Source organism: Gymnoscopelus microlampas (genome assembly GCF_963454915.1).
Source record: "Gymnoscopelus microlampas genome assembly, chromosome: 13".
Taxonomy (NCBI): domain Eukaryota; kingdom Metazoa; phylum Chordata; class Actinopteri; order Myctophiformes; family Myctophidae; genus Gymnoscopelus; species Gymnoscopelus microlampas.
Genome location: NC_139950.1, coordinates 27924332 through 27949941, shown reverse-complemented (window position 1 = coordinate 27949941; position 25610 = coordinate 27924332). Strand labels below are relative to the sequence as shown.

Sequence of the window (25610 nt, the reverse complement as noted above, 5' to 3'; positions counted from 1 at the left end):
CTAGGCAGGCATTTTACCCATAGACTGTATAAAAGAAATGGACGAAGGGAACGTGACGTCACCCATTGGTTTCTACAGACCGTAAATGAAGCCGATTGTTGAGGAACATGCAATCCGCCATCTTTCATATATACCATTGGGCACGCCGGAACTCAAACGCTATTGCTTGAGACCAGACATGTGACCAGGGAACCGGAAAACAATCCCCAAAGAATGCTATTGGTTGGGTAGCTTGTCAATAAAGAGCGGGGGCGGGGAATGAATGCTATTGGTTGTGTAGGTTGTCAATCAAATCATCCAGCCCCTCCTGAAGCATAGCCTACTTTATCGTCAATTTACTGCATAATTTAGCAAAACGCATATCATGATGATTGAAAGGAGACTTTAAACTAGCGACTGGAAGCATATAGTATTTATTACAATTTTTATTAAGGTAAGAAAATGTAGTCTAAAGTTTGTCAAAAACCCATCCGCTTGTCTCTCTTCCGTATTGGCCTCATTGTAAATATGTCAGGCTGGCCCCTTGATTTTACCTGGCTCTGCATGACATTCTGCAGTACCAGAGTTGGCCACTTGTCAACTTTTGCTCAACTAGAACTCCCGGTTCGGCACGTAGTGACGCACTGTGAGCTTGTATATGTGCTATTTTTGAATAGCCAAAAAATCACAAATTACCCAGATGCTTTCCCGGTTTTAATGGGTTAATATTAATTGCAGGGATGTAAATAGTAATTTTCGTTAGGTTGACTGAAATGTTTAACCTCTGTTTGAGAGACCAGCAATACTGTTTTCAATGAGTTGACATTGCACAGAAACTTGCATATTGTACTGTATGTCCTTTTTGTAATTTACCTGAGCAATGTGCAAGAGCTCAGTCAACCAACTCCTGTGGACTTTTTCTGATCACAACATTATACAACAATTACTAAGTGCAAAAGTGCCAAAGAAGCCATGCATCCTGTATGATACAACTTTAAATTTTAAATGAGAGAATCTTTCAGGGGGGCCTAGCTTCCACTCCAAGGACGGGAATTAGTCTATTTGGAGGATAATCTTGATTATTCAACAGAATTCTTTACAGTACTGTTAATAGAGGTTACAGATCATCATGCTCTATTGAGGAAGAGGACTGTTCAAGTGCATACATCTCCTTGGATAGATGATGAACCAGGCAAAGTATTTAGGGAAAGATATTAGAGTCTGACGTACATAGAGAAAACTTCAAAATATGCTCTTGAGTTGAAGTTGTTTTACAAAAATGTTTCTATAGAATTAAATCTGATTAAAAACAACCTGGAGTACAGTTAAGGGTTTGTGAACAACCTAAGGCTGACAATTTATCTCATCTGACTCATTCTACACAGTTCATAAAAACATCATGGCAGATAATAATTGCTCTTTTGGTTTTATGGAGTCAGCTGATGAGGTTCTCAAGCAACTTTGTTCACATCCTAAGGGAATGCTAACTATTAGTGAACTTATTATAGACTGCTTTAATATGAGTAATAATTTAAGGTTGCTTTTACACTTATTGGTGGGCATGAGGGGGCATGGGGGTTTTATGGAGTACATTATACTTTTGTGGACTATACTTTTGTGGACTACACTGCTATGACTGGGAATAACCCATACATCCCCAACCTTTCCTTGGGGACCTTTCCTTCCTTTCTTCATTACATCTCAGACGTTTTTGGACAATTGGGGGACAGTTGGTGGACATCACCCCCAATCTTCATATTTAAGGAAGGGAAGGAAGGAAGGATGGCAGGAAGGCAGGAAGGAAGGGGGTGGGGGTGGCAACCTGTGGGTTATCCCTGGTTATCAATGTAGTTCATAAAAGTATTGTGTACTCCATAAAAAAAACACCTGCCCCACCCCAAATACACCTGCACGTGAATTCACAGCTATGCACATCATAGCAACCTTAAACCTAAAACCTTAAAATAACCTTTTTCACCAGGTACATGGTGTACGGCTCCTTTGAGGTCCTCATCAATGTGTATACAGAGAGAAGCTTGAAATCACTGACCCTCTCCATTGCAACGCCGTCTATGTAAATAGGGGCTGTCTCCTCTGCCTCCTGTTGTCCACAATCAGCTTCTTTGGTCTTGTTGACGTTGAGAGAGAGCGGTTGTCTTCCTGACACCAAAGCGTCTGTGGTCTGACCTTGTCCCTGTAGACAGTCTCTTTGGCACTGACAATCCGGCCCATCACTGTCATGTCGTCAGCACTCTTGATGACGTTGGAGCTGTGAGTGGCCACGCAGTCATGTGAGTACAGGGGGTAGAGAAATGATGATAGAACATGTAAAACTGAAGGAATGATGATGATTATGTGACTTGTTAAAGTAGGGAAAATAAACAGGCTAAGAACGGCACACAATAAAGCTGCAAAGACAATTTCAGAAATGTATTTGTCATATATAAAAAATATAATTGATAGAAACACAAGACCATACCAAAGTCAAGTCTTGATCATTTTCGTTAAGTGTGTGTATGTTTCATTTTTATTTTACATGTCTGGTGTCATCTATGTCTTTGTATTTAAATTAAATTAAAGTTTTGTATTGATTAAAGTATGTTTTTAAAGACAAATTGTCTTTGGGCTATAAATAGATCCTAATATCAATATAATAATAGTTGTAATAATAATAAACCCTTAAACATTGCAACACTCCTTAGTCCTGACAAATATGTGTTTATTGCTTGTGCGCAACAAGACAAAGTAAAACTAAAATGTAGTGGCATATCATTCACTATGGTTAATTACATATAATACAGGCCAATAATTCCTCTTTCTTATCTAAATAAGATACATATACTATTTTTTAGGCTATGAAATGACAAAATTAACTGAATTATGAAAAGGAAAGAGATAGAGAGAGATTGAGTGTGTGTGTGTGTGTGTGTGTGTGTGTGTGTGTGTGTGTGTGTGTGTGTGTGTGTGTGTGTGTGTGTGTGTGTGTGTGTGTGTGTGTGTGTGTGTGTGTGTGTGTGTGTGTGTGTGTGTTGAGAAACTGTTAGTAAACCTCTAATGCCTGTCACTGCTCCATACGAGTTGAATTTATGGTCCATATTTTATCATATTTATCACACTCATACACTATAACTAACCTTTGGTGACTTTGATAACTCTGCATGCTACTCCTGTGTAACGTGTGTGTGTGTGTGTGTGTGTGTGTGTGTGTGTGTGTGTGTGTGTGTGTGTGTGTGTGTGTGTGTGTGTGTGTGTGTGTGTGTGTGTGTGTGTGTGTGTGTGTGTGTGTGCGTGTGTGTGTGTGTGTGTGTGTGTGTGTGTGTGTCTTTGACTTTCAGAGCATCTGTTGGGTGTGGACATGGCAGGGGGGGCACAGGTGGTATATTGTTTGTAGTCACACACACACATACACACACAGGCACTGATGAAGCTCGCAGATGCTGACCTTGTACGAGGCCAGGCTCCTGGACTGTCAGCACTTGTCACACGCACACACAAACACTCACATACACTGTCTCTTTCTTGCATTCACACATGCACATGCACGCACACACACACACACACACACACACACACACACACACACACACACACACACACACACACACACACACACACACACACACACACACACACACACACACACACACACACACACACACACACACACACACACACACACACGCTAAGATGAGGCACCCATTTACATAGACCTCAAAGTTCTGCTATTATGCCCAATTGTTGTGTATGTGTGTGTGCATCAGGGTGAGGTGGGGTATGGGGTAGGGGGTGAATCGATGAATAATGCCTCAGTAATAAGGTGGGTGATGGGGACACAGGGCTGAGAAGAAGGAATCTGTATGTGTGTGCGTATGGATGCATTGCTGTCATACTTATGTCACTGCCTTTTACTTTTTGAATGAATTGTGAATCTTTGCAGCCTTTATAGCTGGAAAGGGGACTGAAGCCCATTTATGACAGCAGCCGGTCTGCATCAAGAAGGCAATTTAGCCCAACCCTACTCAAGTAACATTTTAACTGCTTCCTTTCATACAGGGAGGGTGAGTGCTTCCCTTTGAATGTTGTCTTTATTGAGACAGGCTTTGGAAGAGCTGAGAGGGAGACAGTATATTAGAGTAGGAAAGCTGAGGGAGAGACAGTGTAGGAGAGACAGACAGTAGGAAATCTGAGAGGGAGACAGACAGCAGGGAATCTGACAGGGGGACAGACATTAAGAAATCTGAGAGGGAGACAGTGCAGGGGAGACGGACAGTAGGAAAGTTGAGAGGGAGACTCAGTTGTACCCTAACCCTCACACCGGCAGTGACAACAAGCTACAAGGCAGCTGGAAGTCAGTTATTTACAAGCTGGACAACACTGTGCATCATGGAGCAGCGAGATGATTGAAAATTTCAGAACATTTTGCAAATTGGCAATGATAGAGTCAAGCGACAGCCAATCTGAGGGCAGACGGACTGTCTGGCGTCACTCCTACTTGCCTGTGAGCTCTACTGGCATGGCTGCTAAAGCCGCCTGGAGCTCACGCTGGACCACAACTTTTAATGGTGATATATTGAATAATAATTTATTATTAAATAAATATAAAATGTAGAGGTTACAGACCTGTAAGTTTAATGCACACAGTGGTGAAAATATTATGACAGGAAAAGTCACTTAATCCGCAAAATGTATTGTCAGCACAAAAACTTTATTTTGTTTATTCACGCTGTAGGTGAATCGCAACAGAACACACACAATGTATACATAAATACATAGTAACCAACTATGCTTGTTCTGACGGGCGACATAATAATAAATCACAGATTGAAGGGAAAATCACTGATTGTTTTTTCTTACGCCGATATAAAGGTAATTTTTACTTGAACTTCTAATCCTACCACCAGAACTAAGATTTTATTTAAAAAAGGCTCTCTATTGTGCACCCTACTGTGCATTTAGAGATGTTTCAGGTGGAGTGGCATGTCCACTCGTAGAGCACCGCAGCACAAGTAACAACGTTTGCCATCTATTTTGCATAGATCTGACACCCCACTTCTCTGTTCTCCATATGTCTGCCTATCTGGGAACGCATTCGGTAAAACAAAAATTACCCAAAAAAATGTTCCCTTCGTTTTTGCCTCTGGGGGCACCACCTCCTTTTTTGTGTAGTAGTAGTAGGAACTTGGTTTGGCTACGCCCCTTTCTTAATCCAGTGTTTATTCCTACTACATGTTTTGGGCATGGACATGTTTCCATGGACATGTTTCGGGCAGTGGTGCTGACAGCAGAATCTGTTTTGAGAGATTATATGCATGCTAACCAAAATAATTTAGTTAATGTATGTGGATCATTGGATTGTGAGAATAGATCATGTTCAACAGAACGTGATGCTGTGTCACACCCAGCACAGACACAGACTTTTAAAAGGGAGCTGTTGTTTGAATATACATTAAATCATATAAATGAATGTTTCATCTTTTGCATCCACTAATATTCTCTAATACAAGAGGTTAGGTTTTCCTTTGAGGCTAAAGCCAGTCATTCATGCTGGCATTGATTTCACTCAAGGGTTGTGCTATGACTCCCCCAAAAGGGTGTCTCTGCAAGCCACAGGTCCATCTCTATCTCAAAATCAAAACACATTCAATCCCTTCCGCAGCCCCCATTATAATATTACCTCTAACACTTGTGCATTGTAAATCTCCACCGTCTGACACCCCCCAACCTTCCAACTCCTGCTGCCCCGCGCGATCGGATTGTGTATTGCAATTTTTAATGGCCTATTTCTAAAATGTTATCAGAAAGATATCTTTTATCACTACAGTATACTGTATACAGTGCCTTATATTGATTGTTTCCAGACAAGCCACAACTGTTCTTTAGCACTGTACTTCCTCAAAACAATGTAAGCAAAGACTACAAGGCTGCCACATTGGAATCCAGGTGTATACGACAGTGAGACAGACATAGGTGACACAGACTTGGTGACTTGGCCATTTCTCAACACCAAGAACGCAAAGAATGAACTTGCCACCGACAACCACAGTTAATTTTATTGACACTGATTGATTGATTGATTGATTGATTGATTGATTGATTGTTGATTGTTGATTATTGATTATTGATTGATTGATTGATGTACTTTATTTAGTAAGACATGAGGAAAACAGTACATGGAAGTACAAATTCACAATACAAGGTCTACTAAACTGGAAGGCTCATAAAGCACTAAGCTTGTTTAAAATAAGATCCCCACGCACACAAGTTACTATGATGATAAATGTCTGGGTAAGTATGTGAATGAATAATATTATATTAACAAATTACATTCAAACCGATCATTACTGTTATCCCAACTTTATAGGAAGGACGGATGCTCAGATGACTTAGATAGGAGTCACACAGTGGAACGACCTCGAAACCAGTGTCAAACTGACAACCAATCTGAGGTCTTTTAAGCAGCAGACAAAAGCATGTCTATTAGAAAAGGTTCCCCTATAGAGGGTCATTAGTCTAGGGAAAGATAAGGGAGCACTTGTTTTTATGTATGTACTGTATATGTTAATGTCATGTGTTTTGTTTTGTAATGCATTTTTAACTATTAACCTTTAACTGTGAGAGGACCGTAATGGAAATAAGTCTCAGGACTTTCTTGTGTAATCCTCGAACTGCTGTAACCATGTGATTTTTGCTTTTCAAATAAATCAAATCAAATCAAATCAAAAGACTCATTGAAAGCGCTTTGAATTTGTTGTGGATGAAATATCACATAGTACAGTACATCTTCTTTATGATGATTAGTGTGACATGGGACCAATGCAGGACTTGGTAGCATATGAAATAGCCTTTCTCTGAGTTGTGGCAATAAGCTGTTTGACAGCTAACTTTACAATAGCAACAGTCAAAATTAACTACAACACAGATTTATTTTCAACCTTATGATGGTGGTATTTAAAGATCATGAAGCATGCAAAGTCGCCGCTTCAGAACTAATGTTACAGCTTATTGAGCATTCAATTTAAACCTGTCACCAATACTAACCTTAGGATACTCTACTGTAAGGTGTATCCACTATTGACGTACAGACTGGTATATTGAAGGCTCAAACTAAAGCTGGTTAACTTGCTGTTTGCATTAAGTGGTTCAATCAGTTTTATATATTCTCTAAATATGCTTGGGTGGGGTTATTAACTGCATTACAATTGTGATGACAACATCACAAGCACTTACAGCAATATTGCGTCTTTGGCTTGCTGCTCAATTCTTCTTGCTCTCTGATTTGCACAGGATTCAAACAGAGAGCTCCCTCCTCACCGACGACATCTGCTGCTAATTCAACATACTGAGTAATATAATGGCAGACTAACGCCAACGTGCAGAATGCACCGCAAACATTGTGTCCGATTGTGAGTAACTTACAGAGCCTCAATGATGGCCTTTTGTCCAATATCAGCTTGGTACATCAGGGCCTTAACCACTTGAGCCTTATTTTCTAAAATGTTCAAAACTTTTACCTTTTCACCTAAAACAACATGCCCAAAATAAAAATGCCAGGGTTGTCCTGAAAATCCCTATATAAGCTTGATTCGTTTGGACCGCCTATTTCGTATGCAGTTAATTACTGCCTCTGCAATTGAAAAGTTTTATTTATTTTTTCTTCATTTTGTTTTTAATTATTGTTATTTGCGCAGCCTCAAAAAATAATTTGTGGGTGTGTTTATTCTCCAAGGTCCTCTCTAACGATTCTTAAGTTCTAAACAAGTCATTTTCTGTGTACACAATACACATAGTGAGAGGTAAACACATAGTGAAAGGGAAACATTTGTGCAAATGTCATCAACTTTGTCTATGAGTGCGGCTCATAGACAAACTATAACTACATAAATGTATCACTTTTAAACATATGTGTCCAGTGCTTACAATAACATTTTACTGTATGTACTATAATGTTATGCTGCAAGGGAATATTCCGTATGTATTATCACCACCACATTGTGTCATGGGACAATAACAGAACCATGTAAATGTGTGGAGCAATGTGAAGAAATAGTGGAGAAATCTAGGATTACAGTGCCATAACCACGACCTCATTAACTCAGCCACACACACACACACACACACACACACACACACACACACACACACACACACACACACACACACACACACACACACACACACACACACACACACACACACACACACACACACACACACACACACACACACACACACGGCGGTTCAGGAGTTTGATCACCTCTCTGTCAAACTGGTCCATATTAATGGCCACTTTCTACTTCTCCCTCCTCTACTCTCTCCTCTCTTTCTCTCATCTCCCCTTCTCTTCTCCTCTTTTCTCTTCTGCTCTCGCTTTTCCTCCCTTTCTCTGCTCCCTCCCACTCCTCTGTCAGAGAGCAGATCTGCCTGAATAATTTCTTCCCTGTGGACTCGCTCTGCTCTTTAATTCATGAGACACACACAGAGAAAGACAGAGATGGAAAGAGAGAGTCAAAGACAGAGTGTCAAAGAGAGAGAGGGGGCTTCTGTGTGTGTGCGCGTGTGTGCGTGCATGTGCTAGTGTGTATGAAAGAGAGTGTGTTGTATGAAAGCGATTTTGTGTGTCAGCGGGTCGGAGAAAAAAAAAGGATACTTGTGATGAAAGGTGTGACATTGTGTATCTATGTGCGTTAGCTTTGGATAAAAAGACAAAGCAATTGTGCGCTGTGTGTGTGTGTGTGTGTGTGTGTGTGTGTGTGTGTGTGTGTGTGTGTGTGTGTGTGTGTGTGTGTGTGTGTGTGTGTGTGTGTGTGTGTGTGTGTGTGTGTGTGTGTGCACGTACACATGTATGTGTGCGTGTGTGCGCGCATGTGTGTGTGTGTACGTGTTTGTGTGCACGTGTATGTGTGTGTTAGAGGATGTCTATTTTTAGCCCCACGATCAAACTGACTCAGAATCATTTAGTAACTCCTCTGAATCAATCATTAAGCTCCATTCAGCATTCAGTTACCTTCCTTCTACTGAAATTCATTCATTTTCTCCTTTATGATTCTAACTCTGCTCAGTTGTTCACAAATGAATGATGTAATTTTTTTTTGATTGTTGTAAATGAGCCGTTTAGACGATTTGCAATTTAAATTTAAATTAAAATGGTTTCTACTTGTCTCAAATGAATCATTCAAGCATATTTTATTTCAACTGCTTTATTATAATTTAAATATACATTTTGAATTCTGGGAAGCTATTAGAGTCACTTGTTGCTAAATGTGATCTATGTGTCTATGTTGAAATCAGAAAGAATATGTGGTTAAAGGAGCACTTCACCCATTTTCAAACATATCTTCATATAATTGATCCTTATAATTAAGCAATATTACGCGAGAGGGTGTGCTTTACCGTGATTACTGGCACGACAGTGACGAGGCGGAGTCGAGTTCTGCAAGCATCACTGAAGTGCCAATAATCACAGTAAAGCCACCATTGAGTGTAATATTGTGATTATACAGCAGTTACCATCAAAATAAAACGTATAAAAACGTATTCATGTTGTGGGGCATTTCACTCAATAACAACCCCTGTTTACTCAGCCACTCCAGACCCAACATTGTATGGCTGTGCACTAGACAACTTTTCCCAAACTGAACACATAGAGAAACAAAACGTGACTGTTAGGTCAATCTCATTGTTATTAAGATATTCAATAGAAATTCAATGCCAGATTTAGTTACTACATCTGCAAACTTCCCATGCAAACTGCTAACCTTGCCACTAAGCCGGCTCTGCTTTGTCAAGACTCCTGATCAGCACAGCTGACTTTTATATTTTGATTAGTTTCATTCGAGAAAGGCTAGGTCTGCTGTCATACTCGTTTGAGCACGGGCAGAGCCTATTTCAACCAATCAGGTTGCTTCGTCGGAACTAACTACCCCACGAGTTTCCAGTGTCCCATGAGCCCTTGCGTGAATTATGGGTATCACGTCCTGTTGTCACTCATTCAATTAATTTGAGTGATCCTTGTCAGTCAATAATAATGTGGGAATACAACCTGACAGAAATCAGAAAGGGTCATATTAGTCTACCGACTTCCCTACAGCATCTCCCTCCACACAGCTGATTCAAATTAATGATCAATGGCACTCATGACACTTGCTCTTAAGGCAGCTCTCCACTGTACCGATTTCGCGCCAACTCAGGGCTGGGAGGCGTTGGAAAGCGTCTGCTGCCGACAAATTGTTCTCGGATAGCGGCGTTCCGTCGGGTCGGGACCTCTCTATCGACCTGTCGATGAGAAACCGAACTTGCTCGTCGGTCCCGACCTAGAATAGTGCTAAAATGTTCTTTTTTGTTGCGAAACTACAGTCTTTCTCTTCCTGGAAAGTTAGAATGCAAAAAAATAGAAGCCATTGCTCTTACATTATTTTTTTATCTTCTTTACCAAACCCTACCAATGATGTCACTGGTAGCCAGGTTTCTGAAGTATCCACAGCCCTCCTCTGAGACACAGTTAAAGTGAGTAGACAGAAATGGTGCCATCTTATAATGAGCATTAGTGAGGACCAGATATACAGTATGAAGATAGATTGACAATGGGTGAAGTGGTCCTTTAAGTAATGTTTCATATACAAAAAGATATGAGCAAGATGCACCTCTTTGGCTTTCAGGGTATCACTGCTCTTTCAAAAGAATAACAATAAATTACTTGAAATGACTTAAAAAAACTGTCAAAAACAGTCAAAAACAGGCAAACAACCTCCACAGCAGCCCACACAGGCCGTTATCAGGAAGGTCATCTGTAACATGCCATCATCTCTCAGGCATTGTACCAATTCACTTAAATGAAAGGAAAAGAGGGTTAAATGTAAGTAAGTAAGGGAAAATGTCATACATTCAACTCTTATGTTAACTTAGCTTACCTAATGTAATGAAAAGAAGGTACATTTGAACAAATGTAATAAAAACGTGTTGTGAGCTTCTAGGCCATCTAGCAGTGTTGGGGGAGGGGTAAGTGGTGGCTATTCACTTCACCACCCAGATTTTTCCAGGGAACCTTCCGGTCACAAATGGGCTCGTCGAACCTTTGGGCCACCGCTTGCCCAAAGGTTTGCCTTTGTGTCTTCTATTAGTGAAATTATTATAACTAGTCCATACCCGCCATTTCCACCCACTGTCCCGCAATCATGACTACAGATCCCATAGTCTGCGAAGACCGGTCACATAAACGCTAATAAACAGCTTAAATTTGAGGAAAGTCACTGATTAATTGAATACAATGGACCACAATGGAAACAAGACTCAGGGGCTTTTTGTGTTATCCTTTTAGCATAACCTTTAACTGTACTACCTGTACTGTTAATAATCATGTTAATTAAGTGCTCAACCAATCAATCAAACAGAAAAACAACTGATCTATAAGCTCACAACGCCTCGCGTTTAGATCGGCTATTTTCCACTATATTTATCTGTGGAACAGAGTCATACTAAATGTGATGCTTCAACTCCTACAATTCCAAGTGCTTGTCAGGATAGGGGGTCCCAAGTTCATATATGATTATTTTGGGGGGTCGCGGCCTGAAAGGTTGAATGTATGAGAGTGTTTTGATGTTGTCATTGTAAGTAAAAAAAAATATCAATAAACACATTGTTAAAAAAAACAAATAAAAATCAAATAAGAACATACTGTGTAGGTGTGCCTTGAGATTTTGACTTGAACTGCATTTTGGGCACAAAAAGTTTGAAAACAACTGGTCTAGTGGACACTGAAAATGTTACCCCAAAAAGAACAAGAAGTTATGTTAAATAAATGGTGCATTCATGTGTCTCAAATCTCCATCTGCCAAGACTGAACCACATTGAATTATTGCAGGCAGTAGTCATGCAAAACCCACTTGGCTAATAATAAAATGTGTGATGATGAAAAGTGACAGCAATAAGATTTAAAGACGATGAATGAGGACCGGGGGGCTTCGAATGCCTCTGTAGTAGCCTGGAAACCAGGCAAATCTGCCAGTGCAAAAAGTGACATTAGTCTGGCCATGCCAGGCTACCTCTGTAGGGCACTTTTTCGTCTTAAGACGACCTGGACTGTCTCCAAGAGGAAAGATTTTTGAATAGTTGATTGCATGAGGCATCACCAGGGGGCATCACCTCTGCTTCTCAGTCCTAGTATCATGTGGTTCTATGATGGAGGGCAGCTGACAGCTTGTACTCAGGCACTCAGCAGTGTGGAGGGGATGCTTTAGCTTGTCCTTGGAACAGGTGGAGGCTGAGCTATATACACCAGACCTCAATGCAGGATGTTGGAATGTTTGATTGTTGTTTCCCTACAAGCTCTGTGACCCATGTTGTTGGACCTCCATAATTACTGTAGGTTGGGCTTTAGTTTTGTGTCCTTGTGTGTTTTCAGGTATGTGATGTACAGTATGTGAGTGAGCATGTATACATGAGCGTGTGTGTGTGTGTGTGTGTGTGTGTGTGTGTGTGTGTGTGTGTGTGTGTGTGTGTGTGTGTGTGTGTGTGTGTGTGTGTGTGTGTGTGTGTGTGTGTGTGTGTGTGTGTGTGTGTGTGTGTGTGTGTGTGTGGTGTGTGTGCGTGCATGTCACATTTGCTTTCTGTGTAGCAATGCACCGTACAGAACAGATCAATTATTGTATGAATATGAAGAGGGGGATATTGAAAAATTGTCTCACGTCAGAGACACTGATTTATTAGGCATCTCTCCCTCTCTCTCTCTCTCTCTCTCTCTCTCACACACACACACACACACACACACACACACACACACACACACACACACACACACACACACACACACACACACACAGAGCTGCGTGAGACAGAAAGAGTAATGGGGAAGCACAGATAGAAAATCAAGAGAGAGACAGACAGAATAAAGTTTGCTTCAGGAATCATTACCCATGTCTCACCTTAGATTGTTGCCTAGAGTGATGCAGTCAGGGGCTAGGATGCGACACACTTTCTGAAGAGCCTTCAGCTGCTGGCATAGAGCAGTGGGGGACACCGACACACTCGTCAAATTTGGCAAATGAAAGAATATCAAGTTGAATCTGTAAAGACAAAATACAGAATCAGCCACTAACCACTTGAACCCTATATACTTTGTTATAAAAATAGAGAAAAGAGACGATCTGCAAGTTCACAACTCGTCACCTTTGCGAAGCATTGTTTGCATGTAGATCTGCGTTGTAGATCTGCTATTTTCACTGAATGTTTGCCTATTTTTGACGAATGAGATTCACAGAAAGGGATGCTATAGGGTTCATGTGGTTACGGCATAAAATATATCAGCACTCCGAGTTAGAGTACCGTATAGCTATCACTCAGGGAGCCCGGCTAACTAAAATATAATAGTTTGCTTGTCATGAGGGACCCACTCACAACAGGCAGGCTTGTCACCTATTTTGGTTCCTGGCTGAGCCATAGTTTAAGCAATGTTCTACTACAGCTACACACATTCTGAGCAGTGACTCGTTCAACTAACTTGTCAACTAAATCTGGATGTGCCATATACACGTCACTGCTCTGCCAAATGAAATCAAATGAAGCAGCTTACATGAAATGGAATTAAATCAACTTAAATTAGCAGCTGAAGCGCTATAAACCCTGCTGCTTTCCTGTCTGCCCTCCAGCTAACGCACAATCTGACATTTCTGCTTCCAAAAATGCCCCAGTTCTTATGATTATGGTGACTGTGAGTGACATATATGATTATGACATTTTAGGAGATTATTAATCCATCAATTCCATGTTTACTGGTGATTTTCACTAGACAATGTATGGTACACTATACTTTGTTTTTTTTAAATCACTGAACACTGATTAAGAAATAGATCAGCGAGCGTATCATTCATTATGCACGCCTCTCAACTGAGAGATACTGCAACGTTGACACCTGGCGGCCAGGCAATGAAACTACAATGACCATACAAAATAATTTCTGTCCACCTCTTCTTCGTCCCCCTTTTCCTCATCCTCTTCCTCCTCCGACTCCTCTTCTCTTGCAATTATTATTATTATCTCCACCAAACCAAACCAGCCGTACGGCTGATGGCCGGGGATTATGTTTTCGTCCCTGCTAGTCAACAGGGGCTCAGAACTCACAAGTAAACGCAGGAAACCAAGGTGGGCAATTTCACAACGACTTTACTTAAACAGTTTAACACAAGCACACACTGAAGGCATACACAACAAATCAACACTGACTAACAACAAACCACATGACAGTGACCTAGAACAGAAAGCAATCAGTAAATAATCTCTGGAGCTGGTTAGCCAATTAAGCAAGGCTGACACCCGCAGGTGAGTCCAGTCTAGGCAATCAGAGTCCAAAGAGGAGAGGGGAGGGGCTGGGGAACTCAGGAGGAAGACACACTCACAGGGCAGGGTACACAGGGCAGGGGGCAGAGTGAGACCACTCTGTCACGAGTAACATCTTACTCGTGACAATAAAATGTTAATTGGAACCAATCCTATTGGATTATTTCTTATAGTATTATTATCCATTTAGCCAATAGGATTGGTTCCAAAATCTTAGCATTTGTTCCAAAATCTTATAGGATTTTTTGTTTTTCTATTGGAATCCTATATGACATCTTTTTTTTTAACTCTGTTTTTTATTGTCAGTTGTGTTGCGGTATTATTCACATACATGAACAATAGTGACATTGCATTAGTTATAAAAAATGAAACCAAAACAAATTAATTTCAACACAAACTGTAAAATATAACAGCAACAAAGCTAGACCAAAAAGAGAGACAACTCAAAATAGTCAACCAAATCACACAGATAAGAAATAATAGTAGCCTACAAGTTAAACTGTGTAGCTAAACATAATTCAAATAAAAAGGAAGGAAGTGGTTGGGATTGGGGTGGGGATCTGCGATGTTTGGCTTAATACATATTATTGTATATTGTATATTGTAATAAAATCCTTTATCAAGACATTAATAAACGAATGTTTCTTTGCTCTATAGTCTAGCAAATAGGCTAATGAACGCGTGACTCGCGAAAACTTAACTCAAATAAAATAAACTAGTTGAGGCTATTACTGGCTAACTACGTACTACTAGGCTAGCCTATATCAAATGTTAATGTAAATATAGGCTACTTATTGCGTTCACATATGACATTTCAGTCAGGAGAAGATAATTTGAAATGTGGCGCGAATCTGACCGACAATGTTATCACAAGAAAAGAGGGCATGACCTACCTGGGTTGCATTTTAGAGACAAATCTTTCCAGTGAAAAAATGGCAACTAAAGTAATCAAAAAAGTCAACCAAAGAACAAGATTTCTGTGCAGGATATCCTCACTGGTCAATAGGAATATAATATATTGAGATATATTGAGGACATTAGCTGGAGCACTCACACTACACAGACTATGCATGTACCTCATGGTACTCCAACATCTCCATCACTCCATGTCACTAGACTAAAGAATAAGCTTCAAACCTCCCAAAACAAACTGGTTCGACTACTTCTCAGCCTGGGGCCCATGATGACCCACCTTTTCAGTCAACAGTCAGCAACCCGATAAGCGAACTACAAAACCCATCCTGCATCTCGTTTAAATACGCGATGACGTCATCATCAGACACCCTGTGCCTCACGTCACGTCACTCACATCATCATCATCACATGTGGCCTGGTCGGTGCACTAGGAGATGAGCTGTGTGTGTGCGCGGCTAGCGAGCGGCTTAGCAGCAGCAACACCATATTAAAAAAAGAACACAATCCATTACAGAGACGCGTTTCTCTTACACCTAAACCTGGTCTGCCATGCCTCCAAAGAAACCCGCCCCGGCCGCACCGAATAAAAAAACCCAAGAGAAGAAAAAGGAAAAGATTATTGAGGTAAAATGACACGAAAATAGCACGTTCTTGTCCTGTTAGCCCTAATGGCCCCAACTCTGTCCCTGCTAACCCGAAGTGAATAGCTGCTAGTAGACAAGCTAGCCGCTGATGAGCTAACGTTATATTAGCATCTGGTGGATTGTAAGTGTGTTCATGTTAATTTGGTAAAGGCCTTTCGATGGCTAACGTTAATAATTCAACCTTTTTCCAATTGGCCAACTGTCAGGGAGCATTTTTTTTAACAGTTCTTTGATAACAGTGTTCTTCTTCTTTGCCAATAAACCGCACAGTGTTAGCCAGGTTACTGTCTGTTGGGCCACGTTTCCTCTGGTTATGTTGCTGGCAGTGGTGGAAAAAGTACTCCATTTTTTTTACTTAAGTAAAAGTATCAATACTGCATTGTAGAAATACTCTGTTACAAGTAAAAGTCCTGAATTCAAAATTGATTTGAGTAAAAGTACAGAAGTATTGACATCAAAATATGCTTAAAGTACCAAAAGTGGATGTCCCATTTCACAAGTTTTTGAAATGTATGAAACATCCGTTGTGAGCTTGTAGATAGGCTATTTTCAAATAGCCAAAGTATATAGGGCGGAAGTGGTTAAAGTATGTACTCCAGTACAGTCTTGAGTACATGTACTTACTTACTTTACACCACTGCCACTGGCAGCTGGAGCCATCTGCCTGCAGGTCCTTTAAGCATCTCCCACATTGTGTTGTTTAATTTACAGATATTAAAACGTCTTAAAAGCAGTTAAAGTTGGTGTTTTCTTGATCTAGGGAACCCCTAATGCACCAGGTCAAATACCTTTTTTTTTTAAATTCTTGCTGATATTAAAATGTTTTACATTTAACTTGCTGAAACATGCAGCCAGCCACCCGAGGTTAGTATCTGTGACAATGTTGTTAAGCCAGCATGTAGTCTTATAAATAGTAATGGACAGAGACAGTGGTCATGGGAATTCCTGTGGGGGTACCAACAAGAAAAGGAGTGATGGGAATGGACCAGGGACTGTATTATAAGAAAAGTGTTTATATCAGCCTTTTTTTAAACTGACATTAGCATAATTGGAAATGTCAGACTGGAACGGACTATAATGTGGTTTTCTGTCATTGTCATGCCCAATCTCTTGACTTTCCAAGTTTCCAAACTATGATAGTAGATTGCTTTAAACGTTAACAGTGACTCAAAACAAAGGCATTTCTCCATGGAGCACAGATTGTGTAGATCACAACATAGTTTTCACATGGTAGAAATGTTAAGTGTAGCCAGTATCTTGATTTGAATCGTGTTTTTCCTCATGGCAACATCAAACTTACAGTAGGCAGACACCAAAATCTGTTGACTAATAAAAGCCTATGTTTTATAAGTTAGACAGTTGTCACTGCAACCTTAACATTTTTAGAAAATTTGTTGAAGAACATGATTTCTGAATGTTAAGGATAGATGCACACGTTTATTGAATCAACATGATTATATGAATCCAGTTTAAATGTTCTGTCACCAACTTGTTTTCCAAAAAAGTGTAAACAATCCAAGTAAAGATTTTTTTTCTGCCACCTCAGCTGTCTCTCTCAAACTTGAATAATTTGATGTTGACGACTGCCAGTTGTTGTGGATGACACTGTTTTGTTTTTGTTTTCATTTTCAGGACAAGACATTTGGTTTGAAGAACAAGAAAGGAGGAAAGCAGCAGAAATTCATTAAGAATGTTAGCCAGCAGGTCAAATCTGGAGGACCACCAAGGCCGGTCTGTACACGGCTATCTCCCCACTTCTGTTTCCCTTCCTCTTTTATTCCCTTCCTTTACCTCGCTGTGTCATAACATAAAACCTCACCTATGTTTCTGAACTCTGCATAAGAGAACCACTTAAGCCCTATTTTATACTTGAACTGTTTTTTTAATAGTCAAGCTAGAAGCATACATTGCAGGGCAACACATTGGAAGCTTGTAGATCTGCAATATTTGATTTAGCCTTTAATGGCATGCCCAAAATAGGGATGCCAGGTTGAAAGTGATAAGTGAATTAACTATGCTAATGCAGCATCTGGGTGCTAGTGTCAATGTGTGCCATTGTTCAAGTTCCTGGCAGTGTGGTGGGGAATGGTAAATAAATGGTGCATTTATATAGTGCTTTTATCCAAAGCGCTTTACATAAATTAGATTGTGTGCATTACATTCACCATTCACACACACATTCATACACCGATGGCGGTGGAAACCATGCAAGGCACCAACCTGCTCATCGGGAGCAATTAGGGGTTCAGCGCCTTGCTGAAGGACACTTCAACACTAACTCTGGGGGAGGCCGGGATCGAACTGGGAACCTCATGGTTTCCATCCGGCCGCTCTACCGACCACTCTACCCCTGAGCCACTGCCGCCCCCTTAAAGAGAACTCACACACTTCTTCACAAGTTTTCACTAAGGTATCAGATCAAATGTGATAAGGAAATATTCTATATTTTATTCTACTACCATAGATTTGTAACAGCAGATCGTAAGATACATGGTGATTTATATAGTGCCTTTACCAAAGCACTTAACTATGTGCATTACATGCACCCATTTACATACAACTATGCAAAGCATCAACCTGCTCATTGGGACCAGTTAGGGGTTGTCTTGCTCAAGGACACTTCAACCCAAAGCCAGGAGCAAACCAGGAACCTTCCGATTCCAAGACAGCCACTCTACTGCCTGAGCCAGTTCCACCCCCATATGATCCATTACCAGAACACAAACTGCTTTCTTTTCATTAACTATGTTGAAACTGAAGCTAAAGGAGTGGGAGCACCTCTGTCAATGCAAACACAGACCATTTTTTTCCAGTTTGGAATATATTGCATGTACAAATCTCACTAGCAGATTCATATAAAATGTTTAACCACTTAAAACCTATATACTTAGTTGACCGTCGTACCCTAGGGCTCTATACTTGGTCCACTGCTTTTTCCTCTATACCAAATCTATTTGCCAAAAATAACCGATCTACAAGCTCACAACCTGTTGTAACACAATACATTGTGAGCTTGTATGCTGCTATTTTCACTGAATGGACACTAGGGTTCATGTGGTTAAAATATCTATCTCCCTCTATGCTCTGTTCGTCTGTGTGTAGGCGGGCCTGGACCAACCAACCAATAAGAAGGCTGAGAAGAAGAAAGAGTTGGATGAACTGAATGAGCTGTTTAAGCCCGTTGTTGCTGCTCAGAAAATCGCCAAAGGTAATACATAGTCACACACATTGATCCATTGTTTGAGGGTGGCAAACTAATTATGCAGATGACACTCAAAATGACATAGCTCTTTCGTCAAGTTAAAATTATCCCATAGATTTGCTTCATCAGTGCATTGAACAAATCAATACCATCCCTAGGACCAACCAGTCTGAAGACCAACCAACAGCAGCAACAAGATTACACACAAGTGTGGCTTAATCAGAAATTTGGCATACAGGCTAAAATTTAGATATTTCCATGGTTTTTAGTCTCTTTTGTCAAAAGTAATCTATAAATGTGACGTGCTCCAAAATTTGCTAGATAGCACTGTCAACATCTTGAGTTTAGTTTTTTGGGGGGCATCGTCAAATGTTTATAAAGTATTTGCTTGCATAGCGTGTAAATATATTTTACCTTGTTTGTATAATCAAATTTCAAATATTTGCAAGACAAATGTATAATACCATGTGTATTTCTCTGTCTACAGGTGTAGACCCAAAGTCAGTGCTGTGTGCGTTCTTTAAGCAGGGTCAGTGCACAAAAGGTGATAAGTGCAAATTCAGCCACGACCTTACCCTAGATAGGAAAAGTGAGAAGAGGAGTCTCTATGTGGACGAGAGAGAAGATGAGCAGGAAAAAGGTTTGTTTGTGTGTGTAGGTGCTATTAGTGTTAGAACAAATTTCAAGACCACTTTTCTAATGTGGCAAAAGTATTTGAATTTCCTCCATCGTTGAGAGAAAAATTTAAATCACTATAGGTCAAAATGACAGGAGAAAGTAACTGGCATCATCTATTTGACTATATAAGACTATATAAATTCATGCTTATTACATGAATTTTGTTATTGTCAATATTTATCCGCCTCACGCAAGCATTTGAGTCATACCAAAGACCATATAAATGGTACCCAATGCCTCCCTGCTTGGCACTCAGCATCAAGGGTTGGATTTGAAGTCCCTGCGATATGGCCATGTACTTGTGAATCATATCGCGTCACGCTACAGAAACAAGAGATGGGCTACTTGCCTCAATTCACATTAAAACACTGGAGTAAAATCATTGCTTCAAGTACACTAGCAGTATGAGCATTGCACTGGCTCACTAAAAAATAAAACGCCTGTACTGTCATATAATGTCTCACAAAAATCAAAATCAAATGTACCAATCAATATTCAATACACTTATATTTTATAATATCCCTATTTTCTACAGAAGTGTCCAACTGAAGGCTTTTGTGTTTCAGATTCCATGGAGAATTGGGATGAGAAGAAATTGGAAGAAGTCGTGAACACAAAGCACGGAGAAGCCGATAAGAAGAAAGCCTCCAAGACACAGAAAGTAAGTACTCCTTGGGAAAGGGTTGTAAAATCAGATAACCTCTATCTGTGAGGAAGTCCTATCCATCTTCATTATTCTATATAATCAAATGATGGCACACACTAGGCATATCATAATTCAAAAGTAATGGAATAAGAATAACACTTGAAAGAAAATAACATGAAGATAGATTTAATGGGTGGCCATATTGTGGCACATTTGAAGGGGTTACTTATTATTGTATTTATTTATTTATTTATTATCCTTTTCTCTATTAGCACATCGTGTGCCAGAGGTTTATTAAAATAGGGTACGTTCAGTGCCAGCATATCTTCCATCCACTTACGTTGATATGTTTCGTGCTGTAGAAGCCCCGACGCGGAATTGCATGTAAACAAAGCATGCGTGCGAGACGGCGTAGGGTCCCGACTAACGCCTGGAACAATAATTTCTAACGCGATCCTCCATTGCAGAGTGATAACGGATCACTTCCACCACGTTAAAAAGAAATGGAGATATTAAGCTTTTAGTCAAGGAGTTAACATTGGAGCAGCCGACCGGAAATATTTTTGACATGGATCGACATCCGGCCTCTCCTTCTCAGAGACTCCTTGGATGATCCCAAAGTTTCGTTAGAGCGCCCCACGTGGGCCCCACGTATAAAAAAAGAAATGGGCCAAAAACGGTCCGGACCGTTTATGGCACATGACGCATGGCTTCTCAAAAACAGTCCGGACCGTATATGGCACTCAATGTGTTAATTTAATGTAGAGGACAAATCAACATGAATTATATTATGAGGGGGGTGTCACTTTTACTGTTACGGCATGTTTACATTTAGTTCAACAATGTAATAGAATGTGCTGCATACTAGGTTCCACCGTGTTTTATATTTTTGAATTAAATTAAAATATATTTTGCTTAATAATTGGTCATTTTAGGTTGTTTTAACCTCTGCAGAATATAACATTCCAAGCCGCAGAATTTAGGATTTTTCTCTGTAATCCTGGGAGCACTATCTAATGAAGTAATTAAAACTGTGACTTGTCTTTTTAGGTGTGCAGGCACTTTCTGGAGGCCATCGAGTCCAACAAGTATGGATGGTTCTGGATATGTCCAGGAGGGGGCGACAATTGCATGTACCGGCATGCCCTGCCACCTGGCTTCGTGCTGAAAAAAGATGATAAGAAAAATAAGGAGAAAGAGGAGGAAAAAATCTCATTGGAAGAACTGATAGAGAATGAGGTAAGGATGCCTGGAGAGGTCATATTTCTTCTGATATAGATGATCAGGGTAGAAATGCAATAGTTGGAGCTGGATGATCTGACCTAAAGCAATTTGGTAGAACATACCTGGCCATGATGTACTGTAAGTCCAAATATCGTTGATCTTTTTGTTGCTTTTGTGTGTAGTAACCAGAAGTAGCGATTTAATTCACTTTTTCCTATCAATTTTGTTTTCTTTATTATGCTAGAAAGATTCTGACGAGGACAATAACAAGCCAACGTTGCCAAAATTACATACCACAAGTCATCAGAAACAGCTATTGCATAATTCCTGATTTACATTGTTCCCTTGCGTGGTCACCAAGTAGTATATAAATGGTAGGAGTTTGATCATAGCATTGCCTAGTGTTACCTAAAGTGTGTGTCTGAGACATATGAGAGCTGGTGCCTGACTTTATGTACAAATTATTTCCCATCCAAAATAATCTTAGATTTAATATAGAGATTGTGGTTTGTTCAACTGCTGTCTGTGTCTTAATGTCTTTGTCTCTCTCTGCCCCAGCGTGCAGCTTTGGGAGTCAACGTGACTCGTATCACCCTGGAGACATTCCTGGCCTGGAAAAAGAGAAAGAGGCAGGATAAGGTAATTATTTCATGCAATATTAAGTTCATCAGGGCAACACTGTAAGTGGATTTGGATATCTAAAGCCAATTGTTATTCACTTTTATTTGCTGGCACGATAATGGATTTCACTAAACACAAAACGTATATAGATCCTGCTCTACCAGTTGAGCTTTTATTGAAGCCAGGGAATAGCAGAGACTTGGCACTCACGTGCCAAGTCAGTTGGACAGCAATTAGGAAAAGCTGAACTAAAGCTCGGGAGGCGCAGCGGTCAAGTCACTGTCCACCATCACGGAGGTTGTGGGTTCAAATTCACTGTGGTACATCCGGCTTTGTCCAGCGTCTACACGAACACAATTGGCCCGTGTTCGGGGGAGGGAAGCCGGGCAGGGAGGGTGATATCGGTCATTGCACATACTCCTACGGGCTGGGGCGGCACCTGTCAGTGGGGAGTGTTGGGCGGGAGGAGTAGGACGAAGGCTCTACGTCCTCCTGGTGGGGGCTCCTCACTGGCAGGTGAGTCAGTAGGGTATGACAGCAGTGACAACACAGAAATATGTGAGGGGAGGAATTAATTGGCATTACGACTAAATAGGGGAGAAAAAGGGGTAAAAAATGATTGGCTACTCTAAAGTAAAATAAAAAGAGTAATTATGAGCAAGACATGAGGTTTTGCAACTTCTTTGCAGTAGTGATCTGTTACATTATTAGGATTAAAGTAGTATCACTCAACACCCCATGAAGCCTCGACTCAGCTGGTCATCAAATTATTGGCTGAGAAATGTGACAAAAACAAAAATTTGGGTGAACTATTCATTTAAGCAAATACAAAAAAGTACATCCGCAAAAAGATAATTATTGAATTTCAAAACTGGAAAAACAATATGCAGTAGTGTTGTATATATTTAAATTGTACATGCATGTCTTATTTGCATACACAAAACATTTCAATGATTTTGATTAACAGGTGGAAAGAGCAATGGAGGATATGGAGAAGAAAAGAGCTGACTTTAAGGCTGGAAGATCACTTGGGGTAGGAAATGTTTGTGTGTCTTTGTGTTGCAGTTATTTATGACATGTAACATAATTAAATGAGTAGTCTTTGAAATCTGTCTTTTGCTGCATTTCTGTGTGTAGGTGAGTGGTCGTGAAGTGTTTGAGTTCCGTCCAGACATGATTGACGAGGATGACGCTGAAGCAGACGACACTCGATATGCCAAAATAGAGGATGATGATGATGAAGATGATGACGACGACCAGCAGGTAAAACACTCAGAATCCTAACAGCGTTAGTCTGAGGCTAGTGCATGTACGGTACATATACCCTCTTAATTCACAGCAGACGTTCTCAAAACGTATACCATACTGATTTGTACCATTTAAGACAGATATTAAAGAGCTGTCTTGGACAAAGACAGAACATCCTGTTCAAAGAACACATAACGCACATGAACGTGTCTCTCTCCATTCTGAACGGTTATGAATTCCCCCCAGGTGGAAACTACAGTATACCAGGACATAGACCTATCCCGTTTTGTCCCCCAAGAAGTGGACAACCAAGTGGGTATCACTGTAGCATCTGTGGACCGCTTCACCTCTAGGAACAAACGTCAGCCCACGGTAGAAGACGACGGTGAGAAAGTTTTGTCTTTTTCTGACACATCGTTAACCTGGGTCAGGTTGGTGCCCAGACTGCCCACATGTCAAGATTATTTACTGTTACAACCCATTATACAACACAGTATTAAAAGTACAATAACGGTTGCACTATGTAATGTGCCTTACTAGTATTGTACTAGTTTTACCTCTTCTGAGGTGGTTATGTTTTTTCCCCTGTCTATCTAGAAAAGTAATAGGTTATAGTAGACTGAAATGTTATGTGCCCATTCATCAATCGAGCCTCGGACCATCACAAGTGTATCAAACATGCTTGAGTTTTAAAACCGGAATCTGGACACATGTCTATGCGATACTGTAATTTGTGGTGCCCAATCCTTTATCATCGTCATGTGTTCCTCCAGGACGGAGTCTGTGAAAGTCAGTCATTAAATCTGTATTTGTTGAAGCTTTTTGGTGTTTTAAAGGTCTTACAGTGAGTTCAAGGTATACTAAAATATGAAGATTTCAACTTACTCGTGAGTTCAAGGTATACTAAAATATGAAGATTTCAACTTACTCGTTCTTTCCTTTTTTCTCCTGTTCTACCGCTCTACAGAGGAGCAGGTGAATGGAGCATGCGGTGGTGAGGAGGCCAACGGGCTTTCGGGAGAAGAGGATGGAGAAGATGAGGAGGAAGAGGAAGTGCCTGTAGATGAGAACCTCTTCACAGGAGAAGACCTGGACGAACTCGATGAAGAACTTAACACAATGGTTCTGGAGGACTGAGAGGGAGGTGGAAGACGGGACAGACAAATGACAGTAGATCCACTAATTGGACTGGCGGACCGAAAGCAATCTAGACAGTTATCGAGTTCAAAGCACCCGGGGTTTGAATGGTTTTAATATTCAGAGACTCTCTTAATAAAGCCTGATTCTATGAAGATACACGGCTCGTCTGTCCACTCTCTCGCCTATCGCTCTCCTCTCTCCTCTTCATTCACACAGCTTGGTTTCCAGAGTACGTTCAAGCAGAGACTGCCAGGGTTTATCGTCACTGATCTTTTTTCAGCTTTAATGTGCCGATTCGTTCAGCTGTTCGAGGAGCAAGCTTTCCGTAGAAACCCAAATAACTTTTTACTAATGTCATTTGAGATGTGGCACACTAGGATTTAAAACCTCTTGGTGATAAAGGGAAGAAAAACAGCTTGTCAAATACAGTGGCTTAAACCTTGGAATTGAAACCGTGTCGTCTTAGATTTTGGTACACATGAATCTTCCTATTCCACCTCTGGCTATTTACTGCCTTTCTTTTTTTTAAGTTATTCTTAATGCGGCCCCTAATTTAAGAATGCAATATGAAAGACATATTGGTTTGTCAAATTAAGCCCTCAGGACTAATCTTGTTCTGAAAAATTGGTCCATAAAGAACCACAAACTGCATTTCAAAAGGAAAATGAAGCGGCTAACTGTTTTTGGACCTCCCTTGAAAAGCAGATTAATGCCCTGTTTACCCTGGTCCTGGAAAGTAGGTGTTTAATCCCTGTAGGGAACCAAGCTCTGATGTCATCGCCTGCCCAACTGTAAATAATGTTCTCGAGCAAGTTGCCTGCTAAACAATAAAGATCATTGTACATGCTGTGTTGTGTGCTTTGATGTTTGAGGGAAAGTGTCCATTAACGTTTTATACTATTGAAAATTATCCTTGTTGGTTCACTTTGTCTTTACAATATGCAGTATCTGTGCCCCAATCTGATTTGTGAAAGGAGCCCCCCAC

General features: G+C 40.5%; 1 protein-coding gene across 1 annotated transcript; it reads left to right on the top strand.

Moving 5' to 3' along the window:
* Window positions 1-15641: 15641 nt before the first annotated feature.
* LOC311058229 (zinc finger CCCH domain-containing protein 15-like) lies at window positions 15642-25489 on the top strand. The gene is made up of 11 exons (XM_084075594.1): window positions 15642-15846; window positions 17499-17597; window positions 18969-19074; window positions 19556-19708; window positions 20313-20407; window positions 21443-21631; window positions 22175-22255; window positions 23205-23270; window positions 23375-23500; window positions 23732-23870; window positions 24453-25489. The coding sequence occupies exons 1-11, from the start codon at window positions 15772-15774 to the stop codon at window positions 24620-24622; spliced, it is 1299 nt and encodes a 432-aa protein (XP_083931720.1). The 5' UTR covers window positions 15642-15771; the 3' UTR covers window positions 24623-25489.
* Window positions 25490-25610: the final 121 nt, after the last annotated feature.